Genomic DNA, 12,740 nt, shown 5'->3' on the forward strand with positions numbered 1-12,740 from the left:
AGAACTTTTAAGTTGAGTATTTGAACTAGAAAGTTGTCTTATTACCTTTGAGAATCCTACTTGCCACAGACTACTTACATAACAAAATTTACTGAGAGTTTTACGTGACAAAATTTATTTAGTGTTTCTGATTCAATTACAAATAGAGTTGGGTAGAAGATTTATGCCAAAAATTCCTGCGAACGAAAGTTTTTGCAAGTCATGATCATGCCCTACAGTTGTTGAAGATGAATATCATGTTCTTATAGATTGCCGACAACATTCTAATGAGAGAGAGAGATTTCATTTGTTATTTATTTATTTATTTATTTATTTATTTATTTATTTATTTATTTATTTATTTATTTATTATTTATTTATTTATTTATTTATTTATTTCCAATGCTAAGGCCTCAGCCCATCGCACAAAACATTTTATACAGTAGAAATGAAATAGAACAAGGAAATGAATACCTTTCTACTAATAATTTACGGAAAAAATACTTTAAATGAAAAAAGTAAGACAGGGGATAACAAATAGTACATCTATGTTTGCTGAACAAAACTAGTACGAGTGTTGAAAGCTTTATGAACAAAAACTGATAATTTGTACTGAACTAAGGCTTACTGCATTCTTACATGCTTAAGGAATTTTTTTTTCTTTCGTGGGGTGAACTCTAAATCTTTGAGGAATAAAATCTATTCTATGGTCGTTATATAGATTTCATTTAAATTTCTTCTGTGTCACTGAAATGTACTAATTTTCATACCTTAAATAGTAAAGAGAAATTAATTCAGATGATGAACTTTCACTTGCGAAATTCCTTTCTCATTCGCGTAGATATATCTCTCCAGAAGCTACATTATGACAAGTATTGTAATGTGCACGTGACATTTTTGTCTATGTATTTACTGTACAATGCTTTCCATAGCATAGTTGTAAGTAATAGAACAATGTCAATAAAAAGAGTGAATCTTGTCTGACATTTTTTTAATGTAAAAATGGTGCATAATAATATATTGAGTCAACAAACAGAGAAGGTGAAAACGAAAGAAGCTGAACAACTGGGCTCGAACGAGCTCCAGTTGGCGCTAGATACAAAACTTACATTTGTACATCCAGTGTCTCGTGAGTTCCGCTGAGTTCCGCGAGTTAGCACTGCTGTGATGAAAGCCAGACATGCTGTGAGGGAGTCCTTGAGTGAAGAATTGGAGTTTGTCCAGCCTAGAGGAGATAGTTCACATCCTGTGTTCCTGTTTATCACATAATGTGCAGTTCATATCGCATTATAACATCTGTGACCTCTCAATGTACATTGGACCTCTGGGACTGTCGATCGTCTTGCCAAGGCAATGATTTGACATACGACTGTGGGAAGGAGAAATAATCGCACGGCAGTTTGTGTGTTGGTACATGGTATAAGCCCTACTCAATGAAGCTTGGATTTGTGATATATTGTATATCGTACGATTTCCTTTGAAGACTTCTTTGATAAAGGTGCGTTTTATTTTATTTTATTTGATGTTTGGACCACAAAAGCTTACACTTAATTAAAGTTACATTACACTACAGTGGGCGGTGTACGGTGCCTTTGTTTGTATACATGCATGGCCAAAAATAAGCACAGGGAGCTTAACCCAGGAACCGTGTTGATTTATTAAACACAAACAAACAACAAACACATAAACAGATACGCATGGGGTTAATACTATACTGTAATCGTGTTTATATTACTCGTCTACAGTTTGTGTGGATGAGTATACTAGTATATAGAAACATGGAATATTATTGCCCCGCCCCCTCCCACACCATGAATGATTGTTTGTTTGTTTGTTTGTAACATGGTCCCTAGTCTCCCTGTGACATAAAGCTGACTTTCACACGGGGGGGGGGGGGGGGGGGGGGATTGGAGTGGGGGAGCATTTTTCCTCCACAGTAAAAGGCACATGTTGTATTCTACTTTTTAAAACATTTTTTATGATACAAACCATCACTTGCTATTGGTAGAACTCAGTGAAGTTTTGATGCATGATACAAAAAAAAAATGTTGATGTCAAAATGTAGGTGAGAAGAGTATTGATGACACCGAAGCCCCCCCTCCCCAATCCACCCTACCCCCCACCCCCCATGCTGTCAAAGTCCTGTGATAGTCAAATGGTTAGAGTAGCCAGCTTGGAATCTGTAGGTTCTGGTTTGTTTCTGAATGACTAAAAGTCCTCAGCCATGCTTGTGTTGTTCCCTCCAATCCAACCCAGCTGTATAGATGGGGACCTGGTAGGACAGATTTTGCTATGTGAATGCTTTAAACCTATGGGCTTTAATAGAGGCTAAAATGGATTGTATGCTCCATATGGAGTTGATGGAGTTGACGAAGTATAAAGGACGTTGTGCCATTATGGGAGCATGCCAGAGGTAACACTATTGTAAAGTGCTTTGAGAACTTTGGGAAAGCACTCTGTAAAGACTAACATTATTATTATCATTAACAATGCCAGAAGACAATATTTAATGTTAGTGAAGTTATACATTAATAATATACTAGTATAGTTTGATAAGAGTTTTAGTACTTTTCACCTGTGTCAAAAATCTTATAAACTCAGTTTGTGTCACTTCTACTGGTTTTTCCCTGTGTACCTCATAGTAGTAATTCAGGTTCTCACTTTCCTTTTCAGAAAGTTGGCTTGATCATGAAGCATCATTCTATACTTGTAGTGATATCAACCTTATTATTGATTGCTGTGGATGCAAAAACTGACCTATCTGGTAATTTAAAACAAGATGAGAATGAAGTGAAAACAACGTCCCTCAATAATTACGTCATTCAAGATGCAGGTGATGACTACTTCGTAGACAGACATCAAAATGGAGTTAATGTCGTCCGTATACCACAACAGACATCGGATGATGTAAAGTTGACAGGAAAGTTATCTCTAGATTCATCACCCTTGTTTGCTAATGAAGATCTCCAGGACCAATCTACTGACCCTACAGTCTTTGTGAGTGATAAGTAAGTTATCAAAGAACTATTGAAAGTACCCTTGTAAACATATGGTACAGCAAAATAAACAAACAAGCCATAGATGTGTACTTTTATGATGTGTGGTTGCTAGGTTACAATTCATGATGCTTAATTGTTGCTAGGCAACAATTAATGAAGTTCTTTTTATTGTTACTTGGTTACAAGTTATGATATTGTTTATTGTTGCTAGGCAACAATTCAACTAATGTTGCTAGGTTACAATTCATAATATTTTAGTTTTGCTAGGTTGCATGTCATGATATTATTTTTTTTGTTGCTACGTTACAATTCAACTTAGGTTTTGTTGCTAGGTTACAATTCATGATGTTGTTTTATTGTTGCTTTAATAGTCATGATATCCTGTATTATTGCTAGGTTACATTTCATGATGTTTGTTGTTGCTAGGTTACATTTCATGATGTTGCTAGGTTACAGTTTATGGTGCTGTTGTATTGATAGGTTCAAACTTATGATGTTGCTTGTTGCTAGGTTACAGTTCATGATGTTGTTTTCTTGTTACTAGGTTACCAAGTAACAACAGATACATGGCATCTGTTGGCAATGGTTATGTATCTACAGTCGTGTACAGTAATACTGTGTACATGAATGGCGTGTACAATGGATTTTTATCACAAAGTCATCGTGCAAGGATTCCGTCTCCCAACTCTATACAGGTATCTTTAGCTGGCAACGCTATCCATGACGGTAGCAACCAATCCTATGCACTTGATGTCAACAAAGGTCAGTATATCATGCACTTGATGTCAACAAAGGTAAGTATATCAGGAACTTGATGTCAACAATGCAAAGGTCAGTATATCAGGAACTTGATGTCAACAAAGGTCGGTATATCAGGAACTTGATGTCAACAAAGGTCAGTATATCAGGAACTTGATGTCAACAAAGGTGTTATGCATTGCTGGGCCTGGATGACTCGGGAATAGACTGTGGACTAATTGGGAATACCATGACAGTTCCACAGTGGTGTGAGAGTGAGTGTGCAACATAGCTCTGTCCCGTAGTCCCAAATCTGAATGGATTTCTGTAGAACTGTGTGTGTATGTGTCTGTATAGAAAAATAACAGGAATTTCAAGAAAGAAAAACAAAATTGCAGGTCAGAATAATTTTCAAGTTCAGTATCTATTTAGATGTTATTAAACTTCACAGAATATCTGACAGCAATTAAAAAACTGTTGATAATTTTCAGAACATGGTGAATTTACTCACCTTCTTGTCAATGTGATCATGTTTTGTTATAACTTGATAAGCATATTATCAAATTCAATTTTTTCAGGTGTTTTTTTCCATCGTATCAGTACTCCTGATGTGACTGTAGAACAGCGTGTCTATGCCCACCAGTACTATACTCGTCTACTTGTCAATGATGTCATCATTACTCGTCAATCGCAATCTACATATCCAATCACAGTCAATTTACAAACTAATTATGGACCTGAGAGTAATGATATAGATTTTAAAATGAGTCCAGTACAACAAGGAGTTAGGTGAGTGTGTCTCAGTCTGTCTCAGTGTGTCTGTCTGTCTGTCTGTCTGTCTGTCTTTCTGTCTGCATCTGTTTCTGTCTGTCTGCCTCTGTCTTTCTGTCTGTGCATCTATCTCTCTGTCTGTCTGTCTGTCTGTCTGTCTCAATCTGTCTGTTTCTGAATGTCTATCTGTGGCTGTCTGTTATTCATACTTGTCAATGAGTCTCTGCGATATGCTTGTCTCTAAATTGACTCTCTGACTTCCTGTTTATCTCTCCATTAGTTTCTGAAAGTTTTTCTGTAGCTGTATACTTATTTGACTGTCACTGACTGTCTGTCTGTCTGTGACTCTGTGACTTTGTCAGATTGATTTCTTTCTCTCTCTGTTTCATCAACTGAGTGTGTGCTCTTCACTTCTCATCACCTATACATTTAACACTACATACATATATATTACACCCCAAAGATCATATACCGCAGTTGGTTACATAAATCAATAAAAACATTGATTTTATTTTCAAACACTCAGAAATTGTGTCACAAATTGAATACCATTTCCTGTAATGTTGTTACTCTAAAGTCTTATCTATAATAAACATTGATTTAATTTTCAAACTCTGAAATTCTATCGCTTTGAAAGCGCTCAGTGTTTGATAACCGTTACATCAATTCATTTCCTTAATGTTGATACGCTAAAGTCTTATTTACAATACACAGGGAGCAGAAAGGAAGTGTATGAAATTGATAAATACCCTGGGAAATTATGGTACAATTGCACATTTATTATCAGATTTGAGTTTAGGCACCTGGAGTTAAATGCTTTGTTTGCCTTCCACGTGTGGAGAGGTGTTTTGGCAGATTTAGAAAAAACAAAACAAAACAAAACAAATTTCATTCTGCTCAAAATTCTATTCTACTAAAAATGGAAAGACTGCACAGATATCATCAGAATAACTACATTTCTAAATAATTGTTTAAGACAATCAAACTTTAAACTTTGACATTTTATATTTCACCAGTCTAGTAGATTTAGATGCAAACTGAAAATGAATGAACAGGAAAGTGAATTTTACATGACATGCTACTATTGTGGGGTTTTTTTCTTCTGTTTTTGCTTTTTTTTTCCTGTCTGCCTGATAGGTTAGTGGGGAAATTTAAGGACAACAAACAAAGTAGTTAATGGAGCCTTATTGTGACCAAGTAACAGTGCAGTAGGGTTCATACCTGCCATAGTTTTATTGCACTGGTCATGTCTATAAGAGAATCATTGTCAAGCAAGACATAGCAAAGCCCAGTTCAACTTACGTGTCTCCTGTGAAGTACTATATATTGTAATGATGATCGTACTTTAATTATTATATTACCCTTGACATATTTTATGATATTTTTCCCCAGTAGTTTTCTTTGCTCAGCTGAGGAAAATGGGAGTGACCTAAGGGGTCCTTGTCTATCCTTAGGTTATGAGTATTTTCTGAATGAAGACAAATATTGGGGAATCATATAACTTTATCTCCCCAAATATAATTTATGCAAAATCAGGAAAACTAATGGCAACTTGGAACATTGTGACTCATATTTAAATACCGCAAAATCAGTGATGTATAAGATACAGGTTGTCGTAACATAGTACAAACCAGGATATATAATCCATATTTTCTGTTCAAAGACAATAACTTGGCTTGAGTATGGAATAATGGTCAATAAACACTTGTGTTTCTGACAGATCAATGCATGGTGAAATCAAACACAGAGAAACCCTGAAAGCCAGTAAACCTGAGGTATTTGTGTATTGGACAGATGTCCCAGACAATGTTACATTACCAGGTTCGCAACAAAGTCAGAAGTGGACATTTTTGACATCCATGGCTCTTAATGATCAAGATGCTCATAAATTTTACAAGTTAGGAATTGAATTATTGGCAGATGATGATAAACTGTACAATTCTCATGTTGGTGCCTGGCAATACAAATGGAATCATGGACGAATTGACTTGGAAGGCAATCTCAATCTAGCTAAAGCTATCTATGGTAGTATGTACTACATTCTCAGCTCTCTGCCACCGTTATTGACAGACGAGAGTTTTAAATTTCCATTTTATGGATTGAGTCCTGGTGGATTGGCTCAAGGAGCAAGAGACAAAGACTATGATGGACATGTATTTTGGGATATGGAAACTTGGATGTACCCTACAATGTTGATGTTTTATCCATCACTAGCCAAAGAGATGTTGTTATACCGTACAGCACATTTAGATGCAGCGAAGGAGAATGCTAAAGATTACGGTTGCCATGGTGCAAAGTTTCCATGGGAAAGTGCCTACACAGGTACAGAACTGTATTTTCCAATTTTAGTTTTTCTTTAATATTTTTTCTCTCAAAAATTGTTTGTTTACATTATGCAGAATGAAGAGTATATTATGTAAATTAGGTAATTATATATGCAAAATCAGAAATTGTAATGTAAGTTGTGCAGGCGTACAAAGTTGTGTTTAGTTAATCGTTCAGAACGCAAATGTTAAAGACAGTGGAATGTCCAGAAGGCAACACTCATGATTTTGTTTTCTAAACATGTCAGTATTTTTGCCATTTTTCAAAAAACTCTCAACAAATGATGAAAATGAGGTTAATAGAGGATAAAGTGGTAAACCAATTTTTCCATATCATTAACAGCTCTATTCAAAACATAACAATATCGTGCACCATTCATTTCACTCGTCTCAATATGAATTAACCTTTAATTTGTTGATTATTTTGTTTAAAAACAATTTTCACAGGTTTTGATGTCTGCCCTGGTCCAATTTACTCCAAAAATGAAATCCATATTTCAGGAGACATTGCATATGCTATTCAACAATATTTGTCTGTAACCATGGATACAGATTTCCTGACCAACCAACGTGGTTTTGAATTGTTGAAGGAAGTAGCTACATTTTGGGCTCATAGGGTTGAATTGAATTCACATACAAAATTATATGAAATTCATGGTAAGTCGCTTATTTTTTCACCATCGAATTTGAATGTAAATATGAGTGTGAATATGAATGTGAATGTAATTGTATAGTGCTATCGTCTTGACAACCATAGAGAAAAGCACACATTACATGTTACTTTGTACCCTTTCCATGGTTATGCCTTGTATTTACATTTCATTGGCAATGCAATGTGACAAAGATGGGATACAACACAGAATTTAAAAACTAAACTCTGCTATATACAATCTATTTTTTTTTTCAGATGTAATGGGACCAGATGAATACCATCAGAGTGTGAAAAATTCAGTTTATACCAATGTAATTGCTAAAATCAGTCTAAATTTGCCATATTATGCTGCCAAAATGATCAATGCTACACTGCCAGCAGACTGGAAGAATATTGCTGATAACATGTATATACCATTTGATAAGGAACACCAATATCACCCAGAGTATGATGGATATAGGAATGGTAGGTTGATAAGATGGATATACCATTTGATAAGGAAAACCATTATCACCCGGAATATGATTGATATAGCAATGGTAGGTTGATAAGATGTGTATACCATTTGATAAGGAACACCAATATCACCCTGAATATGATTGATATAGCAATGGTAGGTTGATAAGATGTGTATACCATTTGATAAGGAAACAAATATCATCCAGAATACAATGGATATATAAATGATAGCTTCATAAGGTGTATATACCACATGATAAGTAATAGAGTATAGGGTTGGTTTTAAGTGTATTATCTGGAGACATAAAGGAACATTTTATTTCATCTATTCCTCCTCTAGGCACCATTGGCAAACAAGTCAGTGATCCTACTTGGTTTTATTTAGACATTGATTTATTTCATCTAGGCACCATTGTCAAGTAAGCTGATGTGATTCTACCTCGTTTTTATTTACATTTCATCCATCCCCCCTCTAGGCACCACTGTCAAGCAAGCTGATGTGATTCTACTTGGCTTTCCACTGATGTACAACCTAAGTCAAACAGTGCGTAGAAATGATCTTGTCTACTATGAGAAGCACACAGATTCACATGGTCCAGCAATGACATGGGGAATGTTTTCTATTGGATGGTTAGAATTGGGAGAACTAGAGAAAGCCAATGCAGTCTTTAATCGTAGCTTTGCCAACATACAAGAACCATTCAAGGTAGGTAATTGTTGATAGAGAATATTTATTGTGACATATGTACCTACCAGTGATTACTTGCACCATAGACCAGTGCAGCTAGTTGCCTACTAGTGGTATTTACACTGCAGTGCAATACCGAAAACATTATTACATATGTGTATGCAAATGATATGCAAATGAGTGCAATCATTCCATGCATGCAAAATGATTACATAGAGTAGTGTGATCTTTAGTAAACATACATTGCAATTTTGCTGTTTCGGATAAACATATGTAATAATAGCAGAAGCCCATGATGTATGATTGTCAGTGTGAGTATCTGATATGTTTACACTTGTTTACTGCTATCTTACTTCACTTTCATTTATTACACTCATGAAAGTACAGTCATAGAGAACACATTACGCATTTGAGCAAATAACCCCCCACCCCCACCCTCAAAGTGCTACACTGGCAGTCACACATCATGGGATTCTGTCACACTATATAGATTAGATTAGATTAGATTAGATTAGATATAACTTTATTACAACCATGTAGAAATTTGACAATTCTATTTTAGGTACATAAGTGTAATAAAGCTATTTAAGAATACTACAATGAAATAGGCTAATGTTAAAGTAAAACAATTTTCTTGATTACATATTTTTACATGTGTTTAGATATATGTCCATCAAAATCAGTTTATTTTAATTTCACCATCATGTTTATATATGGTATATTATTGATGGTATAATAACAGTTTCTTTCTCCATTCCCAAATTCTGAAATTTAGTAGAGATACGCTATAAATCACATTTTGTATGAAATAAGCTGTCAGGAATAGTTCTTAACAGAATATGAAATTCTGAGAATTACAAAATTCACCACTTTCATGGTATCTTATACTAATTAAAACAAGAATAAATGAAAATGAAGATGTACAGGAAAGGTAAAAACAACAACACAGCAGAAAATTACACAAAAAGTGATATTTTAATCTTCAAGTGACCATATGGATGGCAAATGGGTGTTTATTTACGGATTTATAATTCATACAACAACGCTACTATGTTTTTATACTTGAATAAACTAACTGATACAACTCGTACAAAGTCCTTGTTTGTAACTCTACAAAGTTCAAACAATTAAAAATGCAAAATATTTGTTATTACATGTACATCAACAAACTTTTTACAAACGTTTTTAGCTTTTTGTAATTTATTGAGTTATAAACACGGATTTGGTCGAAATTGTTTCATAATGTTTTTTCAAGTAGGAAAACATAGTAAAGTTGTCTTCAAAATTAGAAATCCAAATTAATACTCATTTGTCATCTGTATGCCCACTTTAATAATCATATTTTATTTTAATTTTTCATAAGATATGGACAGAAATATCAGATGGTACAGGCACTATTAATTTTTGTACTGGAATGGGTGGATTTCTACAAGCTGTGTTGTTTGGATATGGAGGATTTCGTCTCTATTTGGATCATTTGGAATTCAATCCTGTCCTTCCACCATCAACTACAAGATTTAATATCACAGGACTTAACTATCTAGATTCATCACTAGACTTTGTGATTTCTGAAGACAACATGATTGTTAACATGACAGATCATAGTATAGGGACTGCTGACTTGACACTTGTATACAATGGACAACAGACACTATTACAAACAGGTATGCATAATGTATATTATATCAACACTAGTACAATTAACAAACAAACCTACAAACATGTACACAAAATATTAATTTAAAAAAAAGATCTGATCATTCAGATATGCGTGTGCGTGTGTGTGTTGTATGTATGTTGTATGTAGGTAGGTAGGTAGGTAGGTAGGTAGGTAGGTAGGTATGTATGTATGTAGGTAGGTAGGTAGGTAGGTAGGTAGGTAGGTAGGTAGGTAGGTAGGTAGGTATGTATGTATGTATGTATGTATGTATGTAGGTAGGTAGGTAGGTAGGTAGGTATGTATGTATGTATGTACCGGTATGTATGTATGTATGTATGTATGTATGGTTATTGTACGTACTTACGTGTGTGTGTGTGTGTGTGTGTGTGTGTGTACGTACGTATGTATGTATGTATGTATGTATGTATGTATGTATGTATGTATGTGTGTGTATGTATGTATGTATGTATGTATGTATGTGTGTGTGTATGTATGTATGTATGTATGTATGTATATATGTATGTATTTATTTGTGTGTGTGTTGTATGCAAGTGTCTAGCATTAATTTGTGTACCACTTCATTGTGACTTGTCTTACCTCTATGTTTGAAAATGTCTTGCTAAAGATTTCATAATTTCAAAATGCAGTAAAATTGCTAGTACTATGATAATGAAATCACCCTACATGTATATAAAACATTTATGAATCTTGGTTAGTGAGAAAAGACATTACAAACCCAAAAGTCACCAAAATAAAAGTAATAACCTATACATATAGTATTAAACACAAAGAAAATATTCCACATTTATGCATACAATTCTTTTTACCTTTTTTACCCCAGTTTTCAAAATTTGTTTTATTTAAGGTAAACCTATCAAGTTAAAGAGAGGAAAAGCTGAAATTATTCCATCCAAGTCAATCAAACATTGATCAGCAATGGAAAGAAGTTTGTCAAGATGCGAATTTAATACAGACTAGGGTGTACCATATGTTGTGTTAGAATTCTAACTGACATGTCATTGTGGTATGTGCAGAACACTTGACACTGTATGCTTCTCAAAAATCTTATTTTGTTCGAGGAAACTCCCATTGTCAGTCAAAATCATGAACAAAAATGTGAGGTCACCAAGCAATTTCTTTAAAACGAAGAACAAGCTGATCTCAAAATGTGTTTGTGTTATAATTTAAATGTGGTCACCAAACAAGTTGTCTATTAAAATCTGTTGACAATTTCTTTGAAGACAAGATGATGAACAACCAAATTTCTTTCAGGATTTCAAAAAGACCAGGAATGATTACAAACTTAAGGTTTTGGAGTTTTCTAGCTACTTTGTTTTCAAACACATTAAAAGTGCAATTTTCCTTTAATACACATGTACACTGTGACTGCTAACTAACAAATAACATAAAATACAGATACAGTTAGACTGGCACCAGTCCCTTGCAACATTTTTTTTGTCTCATAAGCTTCAATTGTTTGAATAGGGAACTTGCAAACCTGCCATGTTGAATGTTGCATCATAGGAAATGTGATTATAAATACTAATGAATTGGTATTGTAAACATTACTGTTTGCAACCACAAATGATCAATTCATAGTTACCCTAACCATTATGGGAGGTTTATTTTATTGGTAGCTCCAGATTAGATATTATGATAACCACAGATAATCCCTAAGTCCTTTGCACCTGAGCATGCTCAGTCTGGATTGCAAGTTCCCTATTGAATTGAATTGAAGGAAAATGTGATCAACTTTTAAATATATTTTCGCCAGTTACTAGTAGTTTCTCCGGGCTTAATTCACCCGACTGTTTGCAATCATGTTAGGTCATACAAAGGAACACTATTGAGTAAAACTATTTTGACTTCAAATAAAGAAAAAACCCGTCAGTGTAATATAGGGGTTACATAAAGTGTACTTAAATGGTTGCTATGCCTCCCAGTCTATTTAATATTTTCGCAACCAATCCTAATGAATGTTACAAATGCTTCACATTACAGCAAAGTTTATATTTTTACTAATATTGGTAAGGCAAAAGCTTGATTCTCCAGCCGGAAATATGGAATATATAGAGGGAAAGCTTATATTTGGATGCTGGACACCCATATTATTGTAATGAAATTAAATTGAAATTTTGTGATGACATCGTAGATTACAGTGCTTTCAATCGATGTATGAATGGTGATATATATAACTGAACTTGTGACAGTCCTGATGCACTGACAAAGATTTAGCAATAGTAGTCACAACATTGCCTACTCAGCGGCAATGTTGAATAACGGTTTAAATTACTAAATGATAATTCTGCCAAACTGGCATGCAATTATTCATTACTGCCAAAAAAAAACATTTATTGGATGATAATCATTATGGCTAGACGTAAAGAGTGATATCGTGTAACAATAACAAACCTCAGTAACTGTTAACAGGCACCAAATTTGAAATTTATTATGATTGAAGTTATCAGTA

The 12,740-nt window shown here is 34.3% G+C and overlaps 1 protein-coding gene across 1 annotated transcript; it reads left to right on the forward strand.

Moving 5' to 3' along the window:
* The first annotated feature begins 1,158 nt into the window (after positions 1-1,158).
* LOC144432838 (protein-glucosylgalactosylhydroxylysine glucosidase-like) lies at positions 1,159-11,492 on the forward strand. The gene is made up of 10 exons (XM_078121133.1): positions 1,159-1,477; positions 2,653-2,987; positions 3,523-3,740; positions 4,295-4,505; positions 6,208-6,809; positions 7,259-7,468; positions 7,719-7,928; positions 8,399-8,628; positions 9,974-10,274; positions 11,136-11,492. Exons 2-10 carry the CDS (start codon positions 2,668-2,670, stop codon positions 11,198-11,200), a joined length of 2,367 nt encoding a protein of 788 aa, XP_077977259.1. The 5' UTR covers positions 1,159-1,477; positions 2,653-2,667; the 3' UTR covers positions 11,201-11,492.
* The last annotated feature ends 1,248 nt before the right edge of the window (positions 11,493-12,740 follow it).

Source organism: Glandiceps talaboti, chromosome 3 (genome assembly GCF_964340395.1).
Source record: "Glandiceps talaboti chromosome 3, keGlaTala1.1, whole genome shotgun sequence".
NCBI lineage: Eukaryota > Metazoa > Hemichordata > Enteropneusta > Spengelidae > Glandiceps > Glandiceps talaboti.

Coding starts and splice junctions, on each gene's coding strand:
- LOC144432838 (XM_078121133.1), top strand. CDS start 2,668: ATGAAGCATCATTCTATACTTGTAGTGATATCAACCTTATTATTGATT. Junction 2,988..3,522: donor ACAGTCTTTGTGAGTGATAA/GTAAGTTATCAA, acceptor TCTTGTTACTAG/GTTACCAAGTAACAACAGAT. Junction 10,275..11,135: donor ACAGACACTATTACAAACAG/GTATGCATAATG, acceptor GTTTTATTTAAG/GTAAACCTATCAAGTTAAAG.